Raw genomic sequence first — 12410 nt, 5'->3', positions numbered from 1 at the left:
CAGAGCTTGGTGTAAGCGTTTGGATTTGCCCCGCCACCTCCCTGGGGGGCTCAGAATCAGACAGATGTGGTCTCAAATCCTACTTTTCATGCATTCAGTTGTTTACTGAGCACTTACTTTGTGTGAGAACCTGCCCTAGGTCCTGTCATGCAGGAGAGTATGGAGCCTGTCCTTTAGTCCCCTGAGGATCCCTAACAAGATGGAGCCTGCGATGTCCACAGAAATAACCTGCTCACTCATGGATTCCGCTTTCCTTGTGGAAAGCAGAATTCCAGTACTTTCCAGCTCTATTGCTAAGAAACCCCAAAGTACAAGGCACCCCAGGAAATCCGGCAGGGAAACGAAAATCCAACTGATCTCAAGCTTGCCACAGCCCTTCAACAAATATTTATTGAGCATCTACTTTGTTCCAGGCTCTGATCCATGAAGGCAGACTGCATGTGAGCAGGAAAAGATTTTAGGAAGGAGCTCTGTGTGGAGAAGAAAAGGGAGGAGGTATCTGTGTTTGGCAAATCTGGTCACAGGCCCCGAAATCTCAGTGACTTCACAAAATGCAAATTTATTTCTTGCCTCTAAGAAGTCTGATGGTAGCCAGGAGCAGTGACCCAGGCCTGTGATCCTATTGACTTGGGAGGCTGAGGCAGGAGGATCGCAAGTTCAAGGCCAGTCTCAGCAGTTGATGGAGGCCCTAAGCAACTCTGTGAGACCCTGTCTCAAAATAAAAAATAAAAAAGGCTGGGGGTGTGGCTCAGTGGTTAAAGCACCCCTGGGTTCAATCTTGGGCCCAAAAATAAATAAATAAAAATAAAAATCACAGGTGTCCAGGAACTTCTAAACCCTAAGATGGGAAAATTTTTTTAATTTTATTTTTCTTTCTTTCTTTCTTTCTTTTTTGAACTGAGAATTTAACCCAGAGGCACTTTACCCCTGAACTCCATCCCCAGTCCTTTTTAATTCTTTTATTTTTTTTTTTAAATTTTGAGACAGGCTCTTGCTAAATTGCCAAGGCTGACCTTGACCTTGTGATCCTCCAGCCTCAGCCTCCCCAGTTACTGGGATTACAAATGTGCACTACTGTGTCTTGCTAGGCTGGAGGGACTGTGGAGGTTAGCTTAAGTGAAAGGTGAAACTGGCAAGTTACTTAACTTTGCTGATCCTTCCTTCCCCATTAATAAGATGGACACAGTAATAGTTATACCTAGGAGGATTATTGTGAGGATTTTAGAAAGTTATATACACAAAATATTGAGGACCCTGGTGTTGTGTTTGGGTCTTTACTATTGTTATTACTATTTGATTCACTCATGGTTTCTTAAAGGTTTTGGATTAAGTTTATTTGGAGACAGGGTCTCCCTAAGTGGCCAAGGGTCTAAGTGGCTGAGGCTGGCCTCGACCTCGCGATCCTCCTGCCTCAGCCTCCACAGCTGCTGGGATTACCAGGAGTGCCCCCACGGAGCCCAGCCCATGAGAATGATAGACCTGAGCCAGACCACGAGGCTCCTCTCCCTTCTCCCATCAGGAAACTCAAGTCAGGACCCTGAACTGGCCTCTCAATCCCAGAGATCCACCTGGGCCAGCTGTGTCTGGGGCTGGCCTTGGGTCCTTTCTCCCTATCCACCTCCCACATGTGTCCAGCGATGAGGACAGAAGAGAGAACTTTTGACTTTCCGGGGTCCCCCAGGCCTTTGGCAGCAGAACTGGGGAATGCTAGTCCCGCCCCCTGATTCCCAGTGCCCCTCTGGATGCCCAAGAGAAACCCCGTGCCAGCTGGAACAGAGTGACCACCACGGAGCTCTGAGTTCAGGTCGCACGTTTTATTACCACTTGGGGGACTATCGTGGACAAGGAGAAGGTGCCTAAGGGCAGGGGAGGGGGTTATATACAAGCCACAACTTCCAGGGCTGTGATGGAACATTCCCAGGCAGGGCCATTGTCCCCACAGGGAGTTTCCATGAAGTCTCTTCCCAACTACAAAAGGATGCTTAGGAAGGGAAAGGAGATCCTGGGTCCCCTGGGGGACAGGGACAGGGACTTGGGAGCGTGTTATACAGGAGGCTCAGGTTGGTGGCTGGGAACCTAAGGAGGAGGGGAGAGAGGGCACTGGGATGGAGTGGTCACTTAAGATACCCTTAGATCCCCAAATTGGATTTTCCAGGAAATTGGGGCTCACTCCTCCAGGGGGTCCCTGGCCCAGGATGCCCGACGCTCGGGGTGGGGCGGCTTCTCCTGGGTCCCCTGGCCCCTGCTCAGGTCACTCAGGAGCCCCAGAAGGAGGCCCGATGGGGCACAGGCTCCCTGGGGCGCACAGGGGCCTCCCAGCGCCCTCTTGCCGGGATGCTGGCGCCTCTCAACCCTCGGGGTGCCCTCTCCTGCATCTTCTTCTTGCTCCTCTTCCCAGCTCCCCTGGACCTGGGGGTCCACCAGCCTTCTGCCTGGGTGCTGCCTCTTGGTGACAGCAGACCCCAGCCACGGGGAGCGCCGGCCGGGGTGCTGCCTCTTGTGCTGCTGGGTGCTGTCTAGAGACCACGCAGCCTCATCCTCGCGGCGCCCCGGGTGCTGGCGTTTGTGGGGCGCCACAGCTCCGCCTTCCTCCTCCTCTTCCACTCCCTCCTCTGCCTCCTCTTCCCTTTTGCCCGGATGTTGACGCTTGGAGAGTGAATCGGGTTGAAGGGACTCTGGGGGAAGAAAAAGGCCATCAGGGTCCCCTCCCCACCATACCATCGCAAGAGGCACACCTTCCTGAATGCCCAATCCCAGCCTTCTTCTTGGAGACCAAGGCAGACTTCTTGCAGCATCTACCCAGAGATTTTGCACCTGCCTCTCAGGCCCCAGAGACACACCCTCACAGAGAAGGTCAAAGTCATGACCTCTGAATTCCAGTCCCAGCTCTGCCACTTCCTGGCCTATGCGACCAGAAGTGACTCAATCTCTCTCTCAGCCTCGGTTTTCTTCTGTATAAAATGGGAATAACAGCTGGGCCGGGTGGCTGCATGATTGTCATCCCAGCGACTAGGGAGGCTGAGGGAGGAGGATCGGGAGTTGGAGGCCAGCCTCAGCAACTTAGCGAGGCCCTTAATAACTTTAGGAGACCCTATCTCAAAATAAAAAAACTTAGAAGGGCTGGTGATGTAGCTCAGTGGGAAGGAGCCCCTGGGTTCAATCTCAGGTATAATTTAATAATAATAATAATAATAATAATGATGATGATGATGTTGTCTCCAGTCTCTGCCAAAGGAGTGGCATTAGGATTTCTAAAGTGCAGGAGGCTGAGGCTCAAGTCGTCCTCCCCCCACCCCACGTCCCAGTCCCCCAGTCCTTCTGGCCACTCAGTTCATCTCTAGCAGCAGCCACCAACAGCCCCGCCCACTCACCTGAGGACTCGCCCAGGTCCCCTCGCAGCCGCTGGATGTCATCCTGGAGGAGAAGGAACCGTTCAGCCTGGCGCAGGAGGTCCTCCAGGCCGGGATGGTCCGCAGCCATCTCGGCCTCCTGCTGGGCGCCTTGGGGCTGAGCGCGGCCTCCCGGGGAGCCGGTCAAGGTCAAGGTCAGAGCCAGGGTGAGCAGCAGCCAAGGGCCCGGCATGGCGGCGGCTAGAGGGGCAGTGGACAGAGAGGAGTGGAGTGAGCGCGCCGGCCCCATCAATCTCCCTCTCCTTCCCCAGAACAAATCGCTCACGGTTCAGCCCCCCTCCCAGGGAGTGGCAAGACCCCAGGGTCACCAGGTATGCGGAACCTGCCACCTGGAACCACTCTAGTCCATAGGAATGCCTGGCCACGCCGCCTTCTGCCTGTGTGAGCCAGGAGACCGTGGGGGACCCTATTGTCACTGCCACCTCTCAACCTCATGGGAAAGCTGGGGAAGCCAGAGCTGGGGTTGACCAAGCCCGCGATGTCCCCGCCCAGGCTGCAGCGCTGGCCCGCCCGACGGCCAGCGGGATGCTAAGGATCGGGTGGCTGCAAACATTGTCCCCAAGGTCCCATCGCCACACTCTAAGGCTCCTACTCCATCGCCAACTTTCTTGATCTAGTACGAGGCTTCCTTGGGATTTTTTTATTTTATTTTATTGGCTGGGGATGGACCCAGGGAGTTGCGCAAAAGCTAGGCGAGCGCCCTGTCGCCGGCCACCAGCCCCCGGGCCTGGGGATTCTATTTCGAGCGCTAAAATTCCGATTCCAGGGCTCCGCTTCTCCATGCCACGCTGAGCTGCGTCTGGACCAGGAATCCAACATCCTGATTCGTTCCAAAGCGAGCGGTTCGGTTTCCAACGTGAGGTTCGGATCCCAACTCCCCGGCTCTCCCGCGGACCCGCCCAGCCCCTGGGTCCCCTGGAGCCAACCTACAGCTTGGATCCCGGCGGGGACAGCATGCATGCTGGGCTCCGATCGCCCCGGGTGCCGGGGACCTGGCGCGCACCGCAGTGGCACGATGCGCCCGTGCGCCCCGGGCAGGGGCTCCCGTCGGGTCCCGGGGCCGGCGATCGTGCGCTCCTTTCCCAGTGCTCCGGAGAGGACGCCACTTGGCAAGGGATCGGAGGGGCTCACCTGCCTGGTTAGGGCTCCGCGGAATGGGTCCGGGATCCTGGGCCGCGGGGTCCGCTGTCCGCAGGTCGCCAAGTCTGCAAGCGCCGCTAGGACCCGGGGCACCTGCGACGCGCTTCTCGGTGGGGACGCTGCTTATATGGGCGCAAGGCTGCGGCGCCGATGAGGTCAGCGGGGAGGGGTCGCAGTCGCCCGGGAGGGGTGCTGACGGCAGCGAGCCCCGCGGGACCCCGCCTGTCCCCTCCTCCGGAAATCTGGGCGGGGGTGGGAGGGGCCGTGAGGAGTCACAGGATGAGGGGGCTGTCGTGGGGTCGTGTCTGCAACCCAGCTCTGCAGGAGCTGGAGGCAAAGAAACAGGCAGAGACTCAGAGGCATCCAGGAAAGAGCAGGAGGTGGCCACAAGGCTGCAGAAACAGGAGGCGACACACACACACACACACACACACAGAGACACCCATTAAAGAGCCAGAGAGACAGAGTCACGGGGGGAGGCAGGAGAGAGGGGGTGATGGACAAGAAGAACCTAGTCTCTGATCTTGACCCAGGCACCTCCAGCCAAGGCCTCCCCTTCTCTGGGCCTCAGTTTTCTCAATCTGCAAAATGGGAGAGGGAAGGGTACGTTTTCAGAACTTGGAAAACAGATGGCTTCAGGCGATTCCCAGTTCATGGGACAGTTTCGTTTGACACCTACAGTGTTCTGGAAATATCTGAATCAGCGAGATTTTTAAAACCAGGAGAGTTTAGGGAGAAATTTTGGATTTAGGGGTTTTCTTAAAAACCTCTTGAGCAGAGCCTGGTGGCACATGCCTATAATCCCAGCAGCTGGGGAGGCTGAGAAAGGAGGATTGCGAGTTCGAAGCCAGCCTCAGCAATGGCGAGGTGCTCACCAACTCAGTGAGACCCACTCTCTAAATAAAATTCAAAATAGGGCTGGGGATGTGGCTCCGTGGTTGAGGGCCCCAAATTCAATCCCTGCTATATCTACCCCCCCCCCAAAAAAAATCCCAGCACTCTGGAGGCTGAGGCAGGAGGATCATGAGTTCAAAGTTAGCCTCAGCAAAAGCAAGTTGCTAAGCAACTCAGTGAGACCCCCGTCTCTAAATACAATACAAAATAGGGCTAGAGATGTGGCTCAGGGCCCCTGAGTTCAATCTCTGGTACCCTACCCCCAACACCACCCCCAAAAAATCTCTTGAAAAAAGAGTAAGCCCACAGTTGCTTCTAGCAGCAGCCAGAGAGAGTGAAAGTTGGCTGGCCCAGGTCACCACACTCCCCACCACTCCCTGATGTGTCTTAGTGTGATATGTGATCCCTGAAGAAAGACTTTAGAGTCTGCAACTCTGGGTCCAGAAGTAGGTTGGAGGCCAACCCAACCAGGCAAAGAAGAGAAGGGGATGCTGGGAGGAGAAAGATCTAGGTGCGAAGGCGCTTATCCCCAGTCAGTCCCCGAAGTCCAAGCCTTCCCATGGCACTTTAAGAGAGAACACTGTCATCTAGCCCTGGGCACCGCCTCCGGGTGCTGGGCTTCTGTGAATCCCAGAGACATTGAGTGAATCAGGCCCAGAGTCCAGGGGCTCAGAATCACTGAAGAAGGTAGGTTGGGAAGAGCTGAGTTGCTGTGTAGACTGAGGCTGACTATGGAGGCCCATTATTGATACGAGGGGCTGAGAAAGAAAATTCAGAACCAGAACCATTGAGTCTGCTGAGAGACTTCTAGAAGGTTCTCAGAGGGGCAATGAGATCCGTAACTTGAGCGATGACGGACAGTTAGAGGGAACCACATTTTAGGATTTTTTGTTTCTTTGCTTTTTGTACAAGGGTTTGGACTCAGGGACCCTCAACCCCTGAGCCCCCTCCCCAGCCCTATTTTGTATTTTATTTAGAGACAGCATCTCACTGAGTTGCTTAGGGCCTCCCTTTGGCTGAGGCTGGCTTTGAACTCACGATCCTCCTGCCTCAGCCTCCCAAACCACTGGGATGAGAGGCGTGCACCATGGTGCCCAGCTCACTTCTCATTTTTACCTTGAGGATACTAAGTTCTGCAGACCTCAGCTTGCCAACTGTCTGCACACAGTAGGTCTCCAGGTCAGATGCCTGGCCAACCTGGAGCCTCAGTCTGATCTCCCTGCTGGACTCCAGGATTTGAAGAATTGCCCCCTTAGCTAAGAATTAAACCAGACCCACTTGTCATCTTTCACTCGCAAAGGTGAAGATAGACATTGATACCGCCCCCTGTGGACAGCAATCGGAAAATGCACCCTAGGGGTATCTTCCACAAGACGATCCAGCTTTCAGAAATTTTTGTGCATAGACTGTCCCCTGTGCATGAGGGTGATTCAAGTGCAGCCTGGGTTTCCAGAAGCCAGAATTGCAAACAGCCTAAATATCTGTGGGCTGGGCACCATGGTGCACACCTCTCATCCCAGTGGTTTGGGAGGCTGAGGCAGGAGGATCCTGAGTTCCAAGCCAGCCTCAACCAAAGCGAGGCCCTAAGAGAATTGCTAAGTCAACTGGGGCTCACCCCAAACTATAGGGCTTTAGGGTGCTTTTCAAAGAAGGAGTCAAATCCATATGAAGTATTATGGACTAAGAGCAGAGTGGAGGACAATGTGCACATCGTGCTACTATTTGTGGGATGCACCCTGAATAGACCATGATGAGAAGGATCTGGGGAGCAGGCGGTGGGTGGGATTGGGGGGTGACATGGGAGACTGCTTTTGCCTTTGGCTTTCGGTTCCCAGGGTGTGTTTGATTTATTTTTTTTCCCTCTGTTGCAGAATGCACAAATAGCTCCAGAAACCAAGACAACAATCACAACAACCAAAGTCGCCTCTCCATCTCCAAGTGGAGGGCCAGATGGGGGGAACATCGCCCCCTGGTGGCCCCTGCTTGTCTTTACTTCTGTGGGGGATTTGAGTGGCTCACTGGAGGGACAGTAGGTGGGTGGCTGGGGAGAAGTCACCCGGGGTCCCCTGCAGCCCAAGGAACCAGAGTGGCGGTGCCCTTAGCCTTGACTCCCTAGGACCTTGCAGATTTAGGACAGACAACCCCTCCCAAGGTCAGTAAGCCACCCCAAGGGAGTGCCCTTTGCCTATGCAAATGAGCCCGCCCAGAGCTCAAATCCAGAGATCACTATTTTTTTTTTTTTTGCACCCAGGATCGAACCCAGGGGTGCTTAACCACTGAGCCCCACCCCCAGCCCTTTTCACGTTTGATTGAGATACCAGGTCTCATTGAGTTGCTGAGGACCTGGCTAAATTGCTGAGGCTGGCTTTGAACTTGCAATCCTCCTGCAGGAGCTAAGCCAGAGCTCTCCCGCTGAGCTGCCCCCAGCCCAGCCAAAGCTGAGAATCTGATCATCATGTTGCATTTATCTTTCCAGTTTGCTCCTTTGTTCTCGGCTAATGAAAATGTGCTTGATTCTGAAGACTGCAGTTACTGATCAGATTAATGCTCTGCTTTTTGAAAATGAATAATGGGATGATTTAATGGGGGATATGCATGCTATTACTGACTCCCAGGTCCCCACCCCGAGACACACACACACACACACACACACACACACACACACACAACCTCTGGCAGAGATGTGTTGAGTGGGTGGAGGGGTCTTCTGATTCTCCTCTAATTCCTCTTTTTTTTTTTTTTAACTATCTCCAAGTCTCTTTGTTTCTGATTCATAGATATTTTAGACTCTTTATCAACTGTGAGCTGCAGAAAGGCGTGAAGCAAGCAGCCCATCCAATTTACCTTTTGATTTTTGTTCATGGTAGTTTTGTTGGATTGCTTTGTTTTTGGTACTGGACATTGAACCCGGGGTGCTGAACCACTGAGCCCCATCCCCAGCCCTTTTTTAAAAATATTTTATTTAAAGACAGGGTCTCGCTGAATTGCTTAGGGCCTTGCTAAGTTGCTGAGGCTGGCCTCCATCCTGTGATCCTCCTGTCTCAGCCTCCCCAGTTGCTGGGATGGCAGGCGGGCACCACCATAACCAGCCTAACAGGGAATCTTGAAGATACTTTGTATTCAATCCTTAGAGCTTAGCATCCGTTGGGTGCTGAGAAGATGATAAACATTATCCAGGATCAACAGATAAGGATTTGAGGATGGAACCCACATCTAAGTTCCCTGAACCCCCAGGAATTGCTGTGCCTGTTTAAGGAACACAAGGCTCAGAGAAGGGAAGGCACTTGTTCGAAGTCACACAGCCAGGAAATGGAGGAACTTGGATTTGAATTCGGATCTGTGTTATTTCAAGCTTTCCCCTGTTCAATTCCACGACAAGGGAAAACAGCTAAGGTGTGAAGAGCCTTTACTGTTCCTTTTACAAAAATCTCTTTAGTGTTTGGGTGATGTCCTCTCACAAAAGAAACTTTGGAATAGAAATTCTTGCCTGGGTTCCGGTCCCCAAAATTCTCAAGAATCCAGAAATTCTTGCCTGTCATCCCAGCAGCTGGGGAGGCTGAGGCAGGAGGATCGCGAGTTCCAAGCCAGCCTCAGCCAAAGCGAGGCCCTGAGCAACTCAGGGAGACCCTGTCTCTAAATAAAACACAAAATAGGGCTGGGGAGGGGGCTCCGTGGTCAAGTGCCCCTGAGTTCAATCCCTGGCACCCCCTTTACCCCCCAAAAAAAAGGAAAGAAAGAAAGAAATTCTTGGGAAGGAATGGATAAGTGAAGTAAGTCAGAATCTGAGGTCCTGATGGGCTGGGTGGGGCGGGGGTGGGTGGGTTGGTGGCAGCAGGTGGACCTGTGGCTGCCAGGAAGCTGGTGATCAGGCAGATCAGACACCGTCATCCGGAAGGTCTGCCAGAGATAAGGAGCCCCCCACCCACCCTGGCCGCCACTTGTCTTATTCTGGAAGAAAAATGAGCCCAACTTCCGATTGGCTCAGCCACTGACGTATATTTATCTTGCTGTCAGCCACGGTGGCACTGGCCCCAGGTTCTGGGCTTAATTAAAACTTGTCCTGGAAATAGGTGGAGGCCACACCCTGAGGACTGATGAAGCAGGTGTGACTAGAATATGTGAGTCACCCTGGGTCAGGTGGCAGGGTGGCAGCATCCAGAGGAGAGGAGCCCAGCGGTGTGGGGGGGCTTGGTGGGGGGGACATTGGTGTGGCAGTCACAACAGCACAAGGAACAGGTGTTTGAAAGTCCCTGTTGTGTGGCTGGACTTCTCAGCTGAGTTAGCTCAAGTTGAGTTCTGTTCTTGGCAATCCTCCTCAGGGATGCATGAGGCCGGGCCGCTTCCTTCGATTTCAAAGGAGGAAAAACAAGACATCCAGGTCGTGAAGGGGTTGGAAGAGGCACGTTGGGGACTGAGAAGGGTGAGAGAGAGAATTCGGTGACATGAACACCGAGGTCAATAAGAGGAAAAGGAGAGCCAAAGATGTACCAGGAATATTCTCTACATCATCACAAATATGTCTCACAAGGAACTTGGGGAAAAAAAATCATTTTCATTTGTATAGGGGGCTGTTCTTTATGTCTGGACAGTTTCCATTCCTCTTTCTTCTGAGGATGGGTCCCCAAACATTTGCTCAAAGTGTTTTCTGTGATTCTAAATAATAATTCTAATACTTATTATTATTAGGTTAATAATAATAATAATAATAAATAATCATTAAATAATTCTAAGTATTAAATGCTGTAACTCTTTGTTAGTCAGCGTTCTGTCACTGTGACAAAATACCTGAGATAACCGACTTATGAAGAGGGAAGGTTTGGGCTGGAGATGTGGCTCAGCGGTAGCGCGCTCGCCTGGCATGAGTGCGGCCCGGGTTCGATCCTCAGCACCACATACCAACAAAGATGTTGTGTCCGCTGAAAACTTAAATAAATAAATAATTTTTTTAAAAAAAAAAAAAAAAAAAAGAGGGAAGGTTTGTCGGGTGTTGGTGGCGCACGTCTGAAATCCCAGCAGCTCAGGAGGCTGAGGCAGGAGGATCGTGAGTTCGAAGCCAGCCTCAGCAACTTAGCAAGGCCCTAAGCCACTTAGGGAGACCCTGTCTCTAAATAAATAAAAAAAAAAATTAAAAGGGCTGAGGGTGTGATAAAGCACCTCTGGGTTTAATCCCCAGGACCAAAAAAAATAAATAAAAATTTAAAAAAGAGGAAAGGTTTATTTTGGCTCATGGTTCACAGCTCTCGGTCCAAGGTAGTTTGGCCTTATTGCTTTAGGCCTGTGTCAGGTTGGTACATCAGGATGGACGTACATGGAGGAGGCCCGTCCACCTCATGGTAACTAGGATACAAAGAGAGAGAGAGTCAGGAAGAGGCCAGTGTCCCCTGCCAGGGTCACCACAGGTGCCACCAAACCTTGAACTCATGGCTTTTGAGAGAACTTTCAGATCCAAACTGTAGCCCAGTTGTTCCCATTTTATAGATGAGAAACCTGAGACCCAGAAGATGCGTCAACTTGCCAAGGATCAGGTGAGAGACCTAGGAATTGAACTCAGGGGCCCCCGACCACGGAGCCCCCGTCCGCAGCCCGATTTTGTGTTTTATTTAGAGACAGGGTCTCCCTGAGTTGCTCAGGGCCTCGCTTTTGCTAGAGGCTGGCTTGGAACTCACGATCCTCCTGCCTCGGCCTCCCCGGGGCTTGAGAGTCAGCCTAGGAACTAATCTGACCTGGACTTTCATAAGACCGGCTCCTGCCCTGGTCTCTTCGACAAGGGGTTAAGAGGGAAACACAGAATCATGTAAGGAAATGAATACATCGGGAGACTGAATGAATGAATGGGTACGTGAATCAAGGAACGAGTGAGTGAGACACAAAGGAACCAGTGTCCTGTCCCCCAGAGAGCTCACAGGGTAGATGGAAGAGAAGATAAAAACAGCCGAACAACTAGAGAACCATTATGTGCCAAGGCACATAGCCCTCATGACCTGGGGAGATGTCTCCATGGACAGGTGATGACCACTCAAGCTTTAAGTAAGAGTGAGGCCAATCAGGGCCCTAAAGGATGGTGACTATTGGAAAATCTGGAAATGAGGGCGTAGGGCATGCAGGAGGGGGTTACTGTGTGCAGGTGGAGGGGTGAAGCTGGCCCCGGACACAACACTCCCACCCTCCCTCGCTCATGATGGCCTCTTCCCCCATCAGCACCCAGGCAAGAGGGACCTGTGGACATGAATCTAGGGCAGCAGCACCACAGGGACACATCACCAGGAAGGACTGCTCTGAAATCTGGCCCACAGCGGGGACAGAGCCACCCACCCCGAGCACCCGGGGCCTGGCCATATCCAAGGCTGCCATGGGGCACCTCACCGGCGCTTGCTGGCCACCCTGGTGCCCAGTGAGCAAGAGCAAATGGGTTTTCCTTGATTGGCTTTGAAGCCAGAGAGCCATTCAGGACAGTCATGAAGGACGATCAGACAGGCAAGGGCTTCTGAGGAGGGGAGGAGGGCTGTGGAAAAGACCAGAACGTGGCAGACCTCATGTCCACTCCCAGGCCCACCCACCCCTGGCTAGCTCACTCTGTTGGACAGGCCCAGGGGTGGCCCAGCATCCTGCCATCCCAGCCACTCTGGAGCCTGAGGCAGGAGGATTGCAGGTTCAGGGTCAGCAATGGAACGAGACCCTGACTCAAAAGAAAATAAAAAGGGCTGGGAGGGAGATCAGCGGTAGAGCGACCTAGTACCCCATGCACACCCCAGAATGGAAAACGGAGGGCACGCCTGTCACTTCTCAGAGCCTCAGGTTCCTCGTGGGGTACAACAATAATAGTAAAACGCAGCTCCCAGGTGTTTCTTCACAGTGACAGAACGCTGGGATGACAGGCTGGGGAGGCTGAGGCAGGAGGATCACGAGGTGGAGGCCAGCCTCAGCCAAAGTGAGGCCCTAAGCAGCTCAGTGAGACCCTGTCTCTCA

General features: G+C 52.9%; 1 protein-coding gene across 1 annotated transcript; it reads right to left on the bottom strand.

Annotated features, from left to right (window-relative positions):
- Nucleotides 1–2166: 2166 nt before the first annotated feature.
- Nucleotides 2167–3582, bottom strand: Trh (thyrotropin releasing hormone). Its single transcript, XM_026382951.2, has 2 exons — nt 3364–3582; nt 2167–2673 (listed from the first exon to the last, which is right to left on the bottom strand). The coding sequence occupies exons 1-2, from the start codon at nt 3580–3582 to the stop codon at nt 2167–2169; spliced, it is 726 nt and encodes a 241-aa protein (XP_026238736.2).
- Nucleotides 3583–12410: the final 8828 nt, after the last annotated feature.

This window comes from Urocitellus parryii, chromosome 16 (genome assembly GCF_045843805.1).
Source record: "Urocitellus parryii isolate mUroPar1 chromosome 16, mUroPar1.hap1, whole genome shotgun sequence".
In the NCBI taxonomy this organism is placed as follows: domain Eukaryota; kingdom Metazoa; phylum Chordata; class Mammalia; order Rodentia; family Sciuridae; genus Urocitellus; species Urocitellus parryii.
Note: the sequence above shows the minus strand (reverse complement) of the source record. Positions and strands in the feature narration are given on the sequence as shown.